General features: G+C 43.7%; 1 protein-coding gene across 1 annotated transcript in view; it reads right to left on the bottom strand.

The window, feature by feature from the left end:
• KCNK1 (potassium two pore domain channel subfamily K member 1) overlaps positions 1-11884 on the bottom strand; it is a 54090-nt gene extending 42206 nt beyond the window's left edge. Inside the window, exon 1 of the mRNA XM_010383567.2 lies at positions 10845-11884. Coding sequence (XP_010381869.1) covers positions 10845-11199 — 355 coding nt within the window. The 5' untranslated portion in view covers positions 11200-11884. The remainder of the gene's footprint in view (positions 1-10844) is intronic.
• Positions 11885-14105: the final 2221 nt, after the last annotated feature.

Genomic DNA, 14105 nt, shown 5'->3' with positions numbered 1-14105 from the left:
TTTCTCTGATCTTCTCCTGCCCTCCTCTCTCTCACCCCTCATCCTTCCCCGAGGCTAGCCATAAAATCTGGAATACCTCTTCCCCAGGGTGGATCCTAGAAACCAGAACCATTTTCCCCAAAGCCAGCCATAAAACCAAAAAATACTCCTCTCTAACTTTTCCTCCACCTTTCTATGTAAAACTGGCCAATGAAATTATATGACCTACCTTGTTTGACTATAGGTCATAAGAATCCTCATTCCAGAGAGGGTGCTGCCCCACACCCAGAAGGAAGGAACACATGCTCAGAGAGACCGAGAAGATTCTAGATAGGCCTTGCTGGGCTTCCCCACTCAGTCTTGTAAGAATGAGATCATTCCCTTTTGGTCCAATCACATTTTTTACACACTTGTTTATCCTTTGTTGAACTTAAGCATAAAAGTGAATGGTTTCCCCTGTATTTTTAGGTCTTCATTCTGAAGGCTCCCATGTCACATAAACTATGATCAAGCAACTGTATATGCCTTTTCTCCTATTAATCTGCCTTTTATCAGTTGATTTTCAGTGAACCTTCAGAGGGTGAAGGAAAACTTTTGGCCCCTACAATTGTATCTCCCACCCCGACCCAGACTGACACATCCAGGAGGGCAAAAGTGATTTTTCTTTTTGTTCCATGCCATATCCCTAAGTGCCTGTAGTAGTACCTGGTCAACCCAAGTGCTCCACAAACACTCACTGAAGAATGAATGCCTCTCTTCTCTTTAGATCACTTAGGGCCTTTTGTGGTGCACTGAGTACACATGAGGCCCCTCAGATATCACTGCTTTTATATGGATAGCTTCAGAACCCATTTGGCAATGCAGGTCTGTTTCCTCATCTAAGAATAAAGTTATATCTAAGGTCTCTTGAATAGAAGTAACATCTTGAAAACTTTCTTCATTTTTCAAAAAAGGACACAGATTCAGACGTATGAAGAAATGTGCCTTAAGATGCTCCTTCTGAGCACCTGTTGACTGCTAGGGATGCCAAGTGAGGCCAAGACAGGTGCTATGGTAACTAGGTGCCAGGTGAGGCCAGGTGAAGACAGATGTTATGGGAACCAGCAGGTAGAAAGCTAAGTGCTGTGGAGAAACAGCGGGAAGGGGTCTGGGACAACAGAACCTGAAAAGAACCTGCTTCTCAGTAGCCCCAAGTCCTGTGTGTGCCTGGCTCAGCACGCCCTGGGGAGCACACTTTGCTGGGATAGGGCACTTCTGCCACCTCCCTTCTCAGTGCATACTTCCACTAAAGACTCTTCAGACTCTATTCAGATGAAATGATGAAATGATGAAACCGGTAACTGAATAAGCCCCAAGACGCTTCAGTGAAGCAGAGTGAATAGCGGACTGGGGCATCAACTTGAGTAAATAGCTTAACTCAGGTCGCAGAAACCCCCACATAACAAGGGATGACCATAACAACTGGACCCTCCAACTCCAACTCTATTGATCATACTCAGAGATATGAAAACTAACATGTTTTACTCTCTCTAAATCCCTTAGAAACATTCTACCTGCTTTTGTTACATTTGTTATTTGAATAGTTTTAGGTTTCCTTTCTGTTTTTGAAAGAAAACTGTTTTGGCAGGGGCGGTGGCTCACACCTGTAATCCCAGCACTTTGGGAGGCTGAGGTGGATCACTTGAGGTCAGGAGTTCAAGACCAGTGTGGCCAACATGGCAAAACCCTGTCCCTACTAAAAATACAAAAGTTAGCCGGGCTTGGAGGCATGCACCTGTGGTCCCAGCTACTCAGGAGGCTGAGGCAGGAGAATCGCTCGAACCCGGGAGGTGGAGGTTGCAATGAGCTGAGATTACGCCAGTGCACTCCAGCCTGGGTGACAGAGTGAGACTCCATCTCAATAACAAAAAACAAAAGGTTTCTTTCTTCTTTTTAAAACTGACACATAATAATTTACACAGTGATACCTCAATACATATAATATACAATGATCAGATCACAGTAATTACCATATCCATCATCTCAAATGTTTATCATTTCTTTGTGTTGGGAACATTTAATATCTTCCTTTTAGCGACTTGAAACCATATATTACTGTTAACTATAGTCATTCTACAGTGGTATAGACAACCAGAAATTATTCTGCCTATCTAGCTGTAGTTTTGTATCCTGTAACAAATCTCTCCCCATTCCCTCTCTCTGTACCCTTCTCAGATGCTAGTATGCTCGGTTTATTTTTTACTTCTATAAAGCCAACCTTTTTTTTTTCTTGCTAACCATTTCCATTTGTTTTTGTTATCTTCCATTGTTTCTTTTTGAAAAGATAATCCCAGAAGTTAGTACATTAGAAAAACTGTTTGAGATTAACTTTTTTTTAGCTTCCACATGAGTGAGAACATGCTGTATTTAACACTCTGTGCCTGACTTTCTGTCCTCTGAATGCACCAGCCATGACTTCACCAACTCTCTCTGAGTCCCCTGGGAGCTTTCTGTCTAAAAGCCCTTCCATGGGTACTAACACCTGAGTCTCAGAGGCAGCAGCAGGAAGGCTTTTATTTCACAAAGTATGTCAATCCCAGTCAGAGGAGCCAATGCAAAAAGTTAGACTCTGATTTGGGATCAAGCAGATGGTAGGAAATTAAAAACACTGTCAATGTATAACCTAAGCCAATTAATCTCATCAACATAACAATCAACTCTTTCATAAATTGAAGAAGGCAAGCATGACACCAGTAGAAAGTCACAGATAAGCCCTTCTGGTCTGATTCAAGTTCAGGGAGATAATCCCACAGTCCTTTCAGGTGCACAAACTACACCTCCAACTCCTCATTCTCTCTCTTCCTCCATTCAGCCTCAGATCAGGGTAATCACCTTGCAGTATGCTGCTGACAGAGAGTGGACCATGAACTTTGAGGATCGGACAAAAAATAAGGGATCTATGCAGAAGAAACAAAGTCGGAGTACAAACTGAGTCTAGGAGATAGAAGGATCATGGGAGACAATAAAACACCCCAAAATTGCCTGCTTTCCAATAAAGGGACAACCTTTATCTCCTGCCATGAATAAGCCACCTGGGCATGACACAGTCAGTGGAGAACTTCAGCACCTTAGTATTTCACAGATTTGTCAATAATACAATTGGAAAATGTCTTTGGAGAATAAAACCCAGCACAGTGCAACTCTGAGTATGTCAGAGTGTATGAGGCAGATGAGATTTCTGTCCCTGAAACCAACCTTGTAGTAAGCTGAACCATGTGGAATTGCCATTTTTATGGGTCAAAACAATTGAGGGTTGGCAATTCACAGGCTTCAAAGACAACAGACACTCACACACAGCAACGGTCCAATGAGTAATGTCATAAAACAACTTGTTCTGAAAGCATCAGAGTTCCCATTAGGGTACTGGTTCAATCAAAGATTCTGTTTTTGATAGGACTTATAGTTATGTCATAAAAGCAAAGATATCATTTCTTCCAAGTTATTGATAATAGTAGCAGTATCTTTCAGGGGCTATAAAATGACACTCACACACAGCAACAGTCCAATGAGCAATGCCATAAAACAACTTGTTCTGAAAGCACCGGAGTTCCCATTAGGTTACTGGTTCAATCAAAGATTCTCTCCTTGATAGGTCTTACAGTTATGTCATAAAAGATCATTTCTTCCAAGTTAATGATAATAGTAGCAGTATCTTCCAGGGGCTATAAAATAGGCATAGATAACAACAAATTTGTAATTTAAAAAAAAACCCAAACCTTCAAAATACTAAAAACTGATGATATGTTTTATAGACAGGTATGAGTTCACAGATTTAAACACTAAGTATCCATTCTCTTTGACCATTATTGGGTGGAAATGTTTCTAGAATTTATTATATACTTCCCTGCCTTCTTAGGTAGAAACATGCTGAGATATTTTTCTTGATGATTCAAGGACGTCAATTATTATATTGTGCCCTAAAACCATGATGCCCCATTCGGGTATATAAAATTGTTTGTTGCAAGACTAAAGACTTAAAGATTCGTCTCTTGTCCTCCACTATTTGCATGGTTTTTGTGCAACTAAATAAAACCTATTATGTACCTCTATATTAGTTTGCTAGGGCTGCCTTAACAAAATACCACAAGCGGGTGGCTTAAACAACAGAAATTTATTTTCTCAAAGTTCCAGAGGCTTCAAGTTCAAGATCAATGTGTCTATAGGCTTCATTTCTTTAGAGGCCTCTGTCTTGGCTTGCAGATGGCCACCTTCTCACTGTGGCCTCATTTGAACTTAATCACCCCCTTAAAGACATTGCCTATAAATACAGTCACATTTTGAAATATTGAGGTTAGAACTTCGACATAAGAACTTGAGGGAGATGATCCGGCCCATAACAAGCTCCTATGCCCAGATGTTTTATCAAAGCTCAGGTTCTTAGATATACCTGCGTTCAAATCAAGACCAAGTCACTTCCAGCTTTGGGACCTAGGTAGAGAAGTTGTTCAACCTAAATTTCCGTTTCATCCTCTGTAAAGTAAGGCAATGATACCTACATCTCATCAGTTTACTGCAATGCATGGAAAAGAATATGTATCAACAATTGCCTGGCACATATAAAGGGTTCAATAAATATGTTATTTTAAAATAAAATTTTAGTTTGTAATTTTTAAACCATCTTTTTATAACCTGCCATGTATACTTTCCCATAGCTGTGCTTTTCCCTCTGTAACCTATTATATTACAGGCTAGAAAACCAGATAATTAAATTTCTAGAATTAAATGTAAAGGCTCAAAATCAAGATCTGTGAATATAGAGCACAAACATCAGAATATGGGATTTTGGATCTCTCTTCTGGCGGATACAGAGTTTGCTTGTTTAATTTTATGTAAATTCTATAGTAGAGATAATATAGTATTTATTGCACATTTTAGATAAGATAATCACAATGTGAAGTGTAGCTTGTTATCATTAAAGGAAAAAAAAGCAGTGACATAAATTGGACCACAAATAAGTGACATCTGAAATAAACATTTGTTTTGAAAGTGGCTGGTGGTGATACATAATTTATTCAGTGTTGCATACCACTTAAAACAACAGCATAAAGAAGTCTGAGAAACGGAACTTTCTTATACAAAGTTTCCCAAAAGGAAGTGAAATACTCAGCATACTCTTAGCATACCTTTCAAGTATCATTCTGAAGCCCATGTCAGCAAACTTTTTTTGTCAGACAGTAAATGTTTTAGGTTTTGTGGCCACATGGTTTCTGTTCAACTGTTCAACTCTGCCACTTCAGCCGGAAAGCAGTCATAAATGATACAGAAACAAACAGGTGTGGCTGCACACCAATAAAACTGTTTATGGACAATGAAATTTGATTTTCATAAAACTTGACTGTGTCAGAAAATATTATTTTTCTTTTTTTTTGGACCCAATCATTTGAAAATATAAAGCAACTTGCTCGGACAGCACAAAAACATGTGGTGGGCTAGATTAGGTCCGGGGGCCCTAGTTTACCCACTTCGTTCTATTCTTTCTCCTCCCCCACCCCACCAAAATGGAGTCTCGCTCTGTTGCCCAGGTTGGTGTGCAGTGGTGTGATCTTGGCTCACTGCAACCTCCGCTTCCTGGGTTCAAGCAATTCTCCTGCCTCAGCCTCCCGAGTAGCTGGGGTTAAGGCATGCAACACCACCCAGCTAATGTTGGTATTTTTAGTACAGATGGGGTTTCATCATGTTGGCCAGACTGGTTGTGAACTCCTGACCTCATGATCCACCTGCCTCGGCTTCCCAAAGTGCTGGGATTACAGGCATAAGCCACCATGTCTGGCCCACTTCATTCTATTCTAAAAACTCAACAAATATTTGTTGATGGTAACACATTTGTACTACTGAAAATAATTTGAAAACTAAGGATCAGTAAAGCATCCCCCATTGCCTCTTCCCATCTTCTTTATTTGAAAGCTACCTATGTTGTAGTAGCTCCCTACCTGCCTTAATCAAAAACCACTGTACACCAAGCCCAATTAAGTTCACTTACTGAACACTTTCAATACAGTTTTCAATGCATCTCTTCATAAATAGGAATAAAGCAGTGTCCTGACTAAAGGCACCAGGGCTACCAATGACAGGAACAGGGGCCAGGCATGGTGGCTCACGCCTGTAATCCCACACTTTGAGAGGCTGAGGTGGGAGATGGCTTAAGGCAACAAGTTTGAGACCAACCCAGGCAACAAAGCAAGACCACCCTCTCTAAAGAAAAATAAAAAAATTGGCCAGGTGGGGTGGTGTGCGCCTGTAGTCCCAGCTCCTCAGGAGGCTGAAGTGGGAGGATCAACTGAGCCTGGGAGTTACAGGTTGAAGTGACCCATGATGGTGCCACTGCACTCCAGACTGAGTGAGAGAGCAAGACTCTATCTCCAAAAGTAAAAAGGAACAGGAACTGAGCTGTCATGTGGATCCCACATTTACAAAGCAGCAAAAGGTACTAAAAGTTTGTATACTGCATGAATACAAAAATTGTATTTCTTTTTTTTTTTTTTTAAGATGAAGTCTTGCTCTATTGTCAAGCTGGAGTACAGTGGTGCGATGTCGGCTCACTGCAACCTCTGCCTCCCGGGTTCAAGCCATTATCCTCCTTCAGCCTCCTGAGTAGCTGGGACTACTGCCATGTACCACCACGCCCAGCTAATTTTTGTAATTTTAATAGAGACCATGTCGGCCAGGATGGTCTCCATCTCTTGACCTCATGATCTGCCCGCCTCAGCCTCCGAAAGTGCTGGGATTACAGGTGTGAGCCACGGCACCCAGCCAAAAACTGTATTTTTACCAAACAGTTGTCACAACATGGCCTTGCTTTGGGAAATGAATAAAGAAGTAAACTTTAGTAAATCAACATCACAAGTTGTTCTTAAAGATGAATGACACTGTCCAACGCTTTAGACGGTTACCAAAGTTTAATAATTATTTCTTACTCCCCAGATACCACCTGGACAATATTTTCTCAATCCTTGAAAAAAGAAAAAAGAAAACCCACAGTATAAAAGCTCTGTGGGAAATTCTGCGGTCTATAATACCTCCTTTTTTTTTTTTGTATACAACTCTTCTTTTGGAAAAGTACTCTTTCCCTCGTTCTCATGTGATTCCTATGCAGATGTTGCTGTATCTTTTAGAATGAAGGGTGATGGAGTTCAGGGCATGTGACCCCCAAACAGGGCACCTCAGCATTTGAGAAAACAGCAGAAGCAGGAAGGTCATTCTTGCCTTCCTCTCAACCTTCTCCCTTAAAGCTCTGCCCTTCCTTTGAAGAAGACCCTCATTACAAGGGTCTATACCTTGAGAAAAGGAATACCCTATCCTTGAAAACACAGAGATGCCAAGAAAGATCTGAACAAATAAGCCTTACTAAATTCCTCCAGTTTATTAGCTTTTTAGATCATATCTTCTTTTTTTTTTTTTTTTTTTTTCTCCAAGACAGACTCTTGTTCTGTTGCCCAGGCTGGAGCACAGTGGCTCAATCACAGCTCACTGCAGCCTCAAACTCCAGGGCTCAAGCAATCCTTCTGCCTCAGCCTTCTAAGTAGCTGGGACTACGGGCACACGCCATCATTCTGGGCTAATTTTTTTAACTTGTAGTAGAGACAGGGTCTCACTCTTGTTGCCCAGGCTAGAATGCAATGGTGCAATTACAGCTCACTGCAGTCTTGAACTCCTGAGCTTGAGCAATCCTCCTGCCTTGGCCTCTCAAAATGCTGGGAGTACCTGTGTGAGCCACCGTGCTCAGCCACATCATATCCTTTTGTTCTCCAATCATTCATCTACACAACTGTCCCTAAAAATACATAAGCTTCCCTGTTTCTTTGGGTCTTCATTTCTAAAGGCGTCTATGTCATCTAAAACTTACATTAACTAAATGTGTGTGCTTTCATCTTGTTAATTTGTATTTTATTGTAAGTTCCCCGGCCATGAACTTTACGATGAGTGAGAAATCTTTTCTTCCCTACAAAGGGAAATAAAGAGATGTTAAATTGTTTGCTAGAAATAATTCAGAGTCTTTGGCAAAGCCCTGAATGAGAAGAATATTGCTGAATTACCAACCTAAGCCTTCTTCCAAATAGACCATGAAGACTTTACTCAGTTCCTTCCAGAAATGGAAGTCAGTACATTCTGGGGTGAGAAGATTCTGACATAAATGCACTCATAGGCCTGTGTTACAATGATGACTACCAATAACAGCATCTTCATAATGCTCATTGTTAGCATTCTGGATAAGTCAAAGATTGACTGTACTGATCAATTGGGTAACAATTATTTCAGTGAGTTGCCATCAAAAGAACTAGAAGTGTTAAGAAAAGAAAAGAAAAAAAAGAACAACATGTCTAATATCCACCCAGAAAAATAAAAGGGATTGCAATTCATTTTATTTCATTGGTGCTTTTCCAGAAAATATTTTCCTAGTAATGAAGTACACCAGCTTTACTCTAAAAAATTGTCTGTTTCCAGCAAGCAATTTAAAATACTGTTTGTTTCCAGCAAACAATTTAACATCTCTTTATTTCCCCTTGTAGGGAAGAAAAGATTTCTCACCCATTATAAGATTCATGGCCAGGGCACCTATGATAATTTGAAGACTTTAAAAAACACCAAATGAATCAAATAATGGGTAATTATAATTTTGAAACCTTAAAAAATATCAAATGTGTCAGATAATGGGACAGTACAAAGCCAACAGAACAGTATTTTTCATTTAGAATAGTTGTATTCATATAGCAAGAATTCATTGATCTACTAACTTTACAAACCAAGAGGCACCTTTTTCATTTAGTTTATCCTTAAATGCCCCTTGCACTGATTTCCTAAATGAGCACTTGTTTTGCATGAATACAGACTTTCTTAGGAACTACAGAGCAATCTGAACACCAATAATAAGACGTCTATTCCCACCCCACTCCTTTCTTAAACAGAAACTACAACTTTTTCTGATTCTCTCCTGGGTAGAATATCTCATCTATTCAAGATTATAAACAATTTTTAATATTTAGTTAGGCAAAACGATGTTAAGACTATACATGAGTCATGAAAAATCCCACCTAGACTAACAAAGCAAAGCTTTTTCCTCGAAACTGTTCTTATTCTTGCTCTATCCTCACAACATCATTAATAAGAAAACACCACACACTATAATCATCCTTTGAAATGTTTACCCAACATTGTGACCCAGTTGTAAACTCTGTAGCCCCATGGAAACACTTACTTCTGGGAAGAATGAATGACTCTCAATATAGCACAAATATACTCCCAAGGAAAGGCATGGTGACTTCTAAATGATCTGAGGAACAGAGAGCTAGGTAAAGACAATGGAGGCAGAGTTACGGAAAGAAAAATTAAATTGTATTGGCAAGGGAAAAGACACTCTTTGGAAAGTGAGATAACAGGTCTGTCTTGTGGAGCGCTACATTTAACAGTTTTTTCAGATCTCACAATACAAGCTAGAATTCCACTTCTGTTTATTTCAGGGTAGATTTACATCAGTTTACTAACTCACCCCAGACCTCTGAATAATTGTTTCATGTGATCTACGTGAATAGTGTATTATTACTCATTACCAAGTCATTACCGAGACAATCAACAAGATATAGCCCAAAGGGAATTATACACAATAATTTGGATGGTGGAGAGGGGGTGGGGAGGAAGGAAGAGTTGGGAGTCACACAAAGGGACCTAATTCACCTGTAAAGGTTGAGGGTGGGGGGTTACAAAGTGTTCCTGGCAAAGAAATCACAAGGCCCAGGTTCCAGGACAACACTGGTAAGTAGGAAGCGTGTGACCTTGTGCATGACGAGATGGATTGTTTCAAAGATTGGATCTCATAGATCAAAAGAAGGGGCTGTGCTGAACGCTCTTTGAGATTCCTCCCACTGTCCAAATACCAGCTGATATCTCCACTCAGGGTATGTGCCTTACGAGGTCCGGCTGGGAAAATTCGGCCTTCATTCATCTAATCTGGCACAGTGACCGAGCCCTGGGGCATGCGCCCGGCCTCATCCTTCTCCAGAGGACGCTCCTCCACGGCCGAGCGCCCCGCGGGTGAGTCGTGCGGGGACGTGGCGCTTTAAAGTTTATGAGGAGCCTCGCACACCTCAAGTTAAAGGAACTGCTGAATCAGGGTGCTCCCATTTAGTCAGATCTTAGGCAATCCTATGGTTCCTTTACCCTCCCTCACCCTTCCTCCTACTCTGAAAAGAAACCGGATCGGCCTGTCGGCCCAGAGGTCACCTGGGAAGAGCAGAGTGATGTCACTCGGCTACCCCCAAAACTGCCTCCAAGGTGCAAAAGAGCTGGAATATCTGTGCACCGTCCAAAAGGACCGCAGACTCAGGAAGGTGACCCTTTATAAGGTATTATTACTAGACTGCACACTCGGCCTCTGGGATGGGGTCAGGAGGAAGGTGGTGAGTTTCCATCATCCCGCTGCCTTGCTGCCCGGCGGCCAGGTGCTGCCACACATTCCAACCCGACAGTTTGGCTTAGGGGACTGCGAAAAAAAGAACTCAAGCGGAGGAAGCACCTGCAGCCACCCAGGCCGGAGTTAGGGACCACTTCCCCAGAGTTACGTACTGCAACAACCAAGCCACGTCTGGAGCCACCTCTCTGGCTTCCGGCTCCGCAGGGCTAGCCCTCCCCGAGTCACCGCGGCAGGGGCCGGGGACGCCGAGATGAAAGGGGAAGGTCGGAGGGTCGGGAGCACAGTGAGGAGAGGCGGGTTGGAGGCGCCGGGACGGCGAAAGGTGGGGGGTGGGATGGGAGGGTCAGAGGGGCCCGGGACGCCGGGGCCGGGGTGTGTGGGGTGTGGGCGAGGTGGCCAGGGGGCGCGCAGGATACCCTACCTGTGGTGGAGAGCACGGTGCTGGCGAAGAAGAGCGCGGAGGTGAAGTCCCAGTTCCAGTTGCCCGAGGCATTGCTGAGCACCGACACGCCGTAGTTGCTGGCCTCCAGCACCCGGCCCAGGAACTGCTCGAGCTGCTGCTCCGACAGGCACTCGTGCTCCTCCAAGAAGCGCCGTTTCAGCTTGCGCAGCTCCTGGCGCAGCAGGTCCTCGTACGGCAGCTCCACCGAGGAGAAGACCACGGCGCCGAAGACCAGGTACAGCAGGTAGCCGAGCACCAGGAAGCCGAAGCACCAGGCCGAGCGGTGCCGCTCCACCAGGCGCACGCACGAGCTGCCCGCCAGGGACTGCAGCATCTTCTCCACCGCCGCCGCCGCCGCCGCCAAAGCCAAGGCCAACGCCGCAGACCGGCCGGAGCGCGGCCCACCGCCCCCTCCGGCCCCGCCGCCCCCGCCCCCGCCCCGCCCGGGCCTGGCTCCCGCCCGCCGCCCGCTCCCCCGCGCGCCTGCCGGCCCGGCTCCTCCGGGCAGCGCCGTCTCACTGCGATTGGCTTTCTCGGGAGATGTTTTTCTTCCTTCTTTTCCTGTTTCCTTGCAATATAAAAAGCCCAGATGATGTGGCGGTGACGTGGTTGCCGGCTCAGGTAACCCGAGAGTCAGCGGAGACCGCGCGCAAACTTGGCCAGAGCGCCAGGGCTGGGCCGCCGGGGCCCGGGACGCACCGCCCACTGCGCGGTTTCCAGAGGTGGGGCGGGCGCTCGGTGGCGCCCAGACCCCGACCCTACCGCCACCACCTCCTCCCGCTCCCTCCCTCCTTGGGTCCAGGAGCCAAACTCGAGCGGACAGTGTGTGTGTGTGTGTGTGTGTGTGTGTGTGTGTGTGTGTGTGATCGCGCGCGTGTAGTGGGGGCCGCTTTTGGGCAATGCGCTGCCCGTCCAAGCCCCCTGTCCGAGCTACTCCTGTTTCCCACTTATTTTCTCCTAATCGAAGCCACTATTACAAAACAGCAAGCGCTGAAATACTTTCCTTCTTTGTCTTATTGGCCTAAGGATTGAGCAATCTGGTGCCAGTAATGATGGTGAAAATACCAGAACCTCGGAGTTGGAAGGCACCTTGAATCAGTCTCCTCTCTCCCACCCATCCCCCTCACAAAGAGGACTTGAGGGAAAAGGAGAGTCTCAGAGAAGTCCTATTTCTGAGTTCGAATTTTCTAAAACGTGACCTTAGGTTTTATGGTGAAAAAACATCCCGAATGTGTCAACTACCAGAAGAAACTGAGCTTTCCCAAGTGTCACTTCTTTTTAAAGTGACAAAAATGTGGACAAGGGCCGGCGAGCTGCCTGATTGTGGATGAAAATAAAATTGGTACACCCTTTCTGGAAAGGCAGTTTAGCAATACGTCTCAAGAACCTTGAAAGGGTTTATTTGTTCTGATTCAGTGATATGTCCTAAGAAAAAATCAGAGAGGCACTTACTTACAAAGACTGTTCATAGACGATATCTATATATACATGCATGTAGTTGTATAACATAGTGCATACACATGTGAGACACACACACACAAACACTGTAGAGATGAAATAATGAAGACTCAGAACAATCTAAATATTCCAAAATAGAGAATGGTTAAATAAGTTATGGCATCTCTGCAGCACGGATACCATATAGACATTAAACACATTAAAGATGTGTTTAAAGACTATTGAAGCAAAACTGTGTAGAGTCTCAGACATGTAAAATATTTGTACTTTGTTACAAAATAAAACGACATCTGCATTATTAATCAACTAATTCCTAGTTAAAAACCTAATTCCTGGCAGTTGTCTTTGGGTAATAGTGGAGTATACAGATGACTTTCCTTTCTTGTACCTTTTAATATTTTTCAAATTTTCTACAGTGGATATGTATTATTTTTGTAATCAGGAAAAACATTTAAAACAAACTGAATTGTACAATTAATCATTCCAACACCTACCTGAACTTTTGTCTACTTTACTGAAGTTCTCTAAACAAGTCATATTTTGTATTTTTGTAGAAACTCATGCACATGTCTAACATATGTATCCGTGATTTTTCACTTTTAGTCAGTAGCCTTACCTCCTACATTACTCAAAAGATTGAAGCCAGCCCTCCACTTTACTTCTCTGTACTTCAGAATTTACTCATCACTAATCCATTTCTTCCCTTTGCTCTTACCCCCAAGGAAAAATGCACCTCCTTATTTTCAAGGTGAAAGGAAGCACTCACCACTCACAGTCCTTCAGCCTCTGGGAACCCTCCCCCATCAGCAAGGGCCCTACTCTTTTAGGACTTGGATTCCTCCTTCTCCCTCAAGTCTCCATCCTACAATGCCCTTCCCTGTCCTGCTCTGTAACCCTTGCTTGCCCTATCCTATTCTCCATCTTTGCCTATTTGCCCTGTTCAGAGACCTCTTCATTCCTGAGGCTACCCCCGGCCGTAGCAGACCCTCAGAATTCTCCCGCCTCTCATGATCATTTTTCATCCTATGTCTCTGCTCACCTGATTCCTGCTGCTTGGACAGTTCCTCCTCCATCTTCATCTGTAACATAGTTTATATCCTTCAGGACCTGGCTCACTCATGAAACCTCTGATGCCCCCACAGGATGTGAGTTCCTCTTCCCAAGCCATACAACCCTTTGAATGCCAGATTGTGTGGGGTACTTGTGATGAACTGCAGGTGTAGGTGTGGTTATATCATCACACTCAAATATACATACATGTGTATGGCAGCTTTGAAATATGGTTGCAAATTCTTTGACAGTCCCTCACCAAAAGGTAGGGTTTGTGTCCCCTATCCTTGAAACTTGTGACTACTTCAACCAACAGAGCATATCAGAGATGATACTAGGCAATGTCCAAGGCTAGATGATAAAAGGCCAGCAGCCTCCAACTTTGTTCACTGGAACACTCCTCTCTTGGAGCCTTAAGCCATCACATAAGATGTCTGATTAACACGAGGCTGCCGTGCTGGAAAGGCCACATGTAGGTGTTTCAACTGACAGCCTAGTGGAGCCCAGCTTCCTTATCATTCCCACCAAGATACCAGATAGATGAGTGCAGCCGTCTTCAACTCTCAAACCAGGGCATCCACCTGCTGAATACCACCGGGTATCTTACCTCTGTCTATCTACCCAGGAACAGAACTCCCAGCTGAGCTCTGCCTGAATCCTGAGATATCATCAGATGGCTGTCTTAAGCCATTGAGTTTTGGGCTAGCTTGTTATACAATAATAGATAACTGG

Source organism: Rhinopithecus roxellana, chromosome 8, assembly GCF_007565055.1.
Source record: "Rhinopithecus roxellana isolate Shanxi Qingling chromosome 8, ASM756505v1, whole genome shotgun sequence".
Classification (NCBI taxonomy): Eukaryota; Metazoa; Chordata; class Mammalia; order Primates; family Cercopithecidae; genus Rhinopithecus; species Rhinopithecus roxellana.
This window is presented reverse-complemented; position numbering and strand designations above follow the sequence as displayed.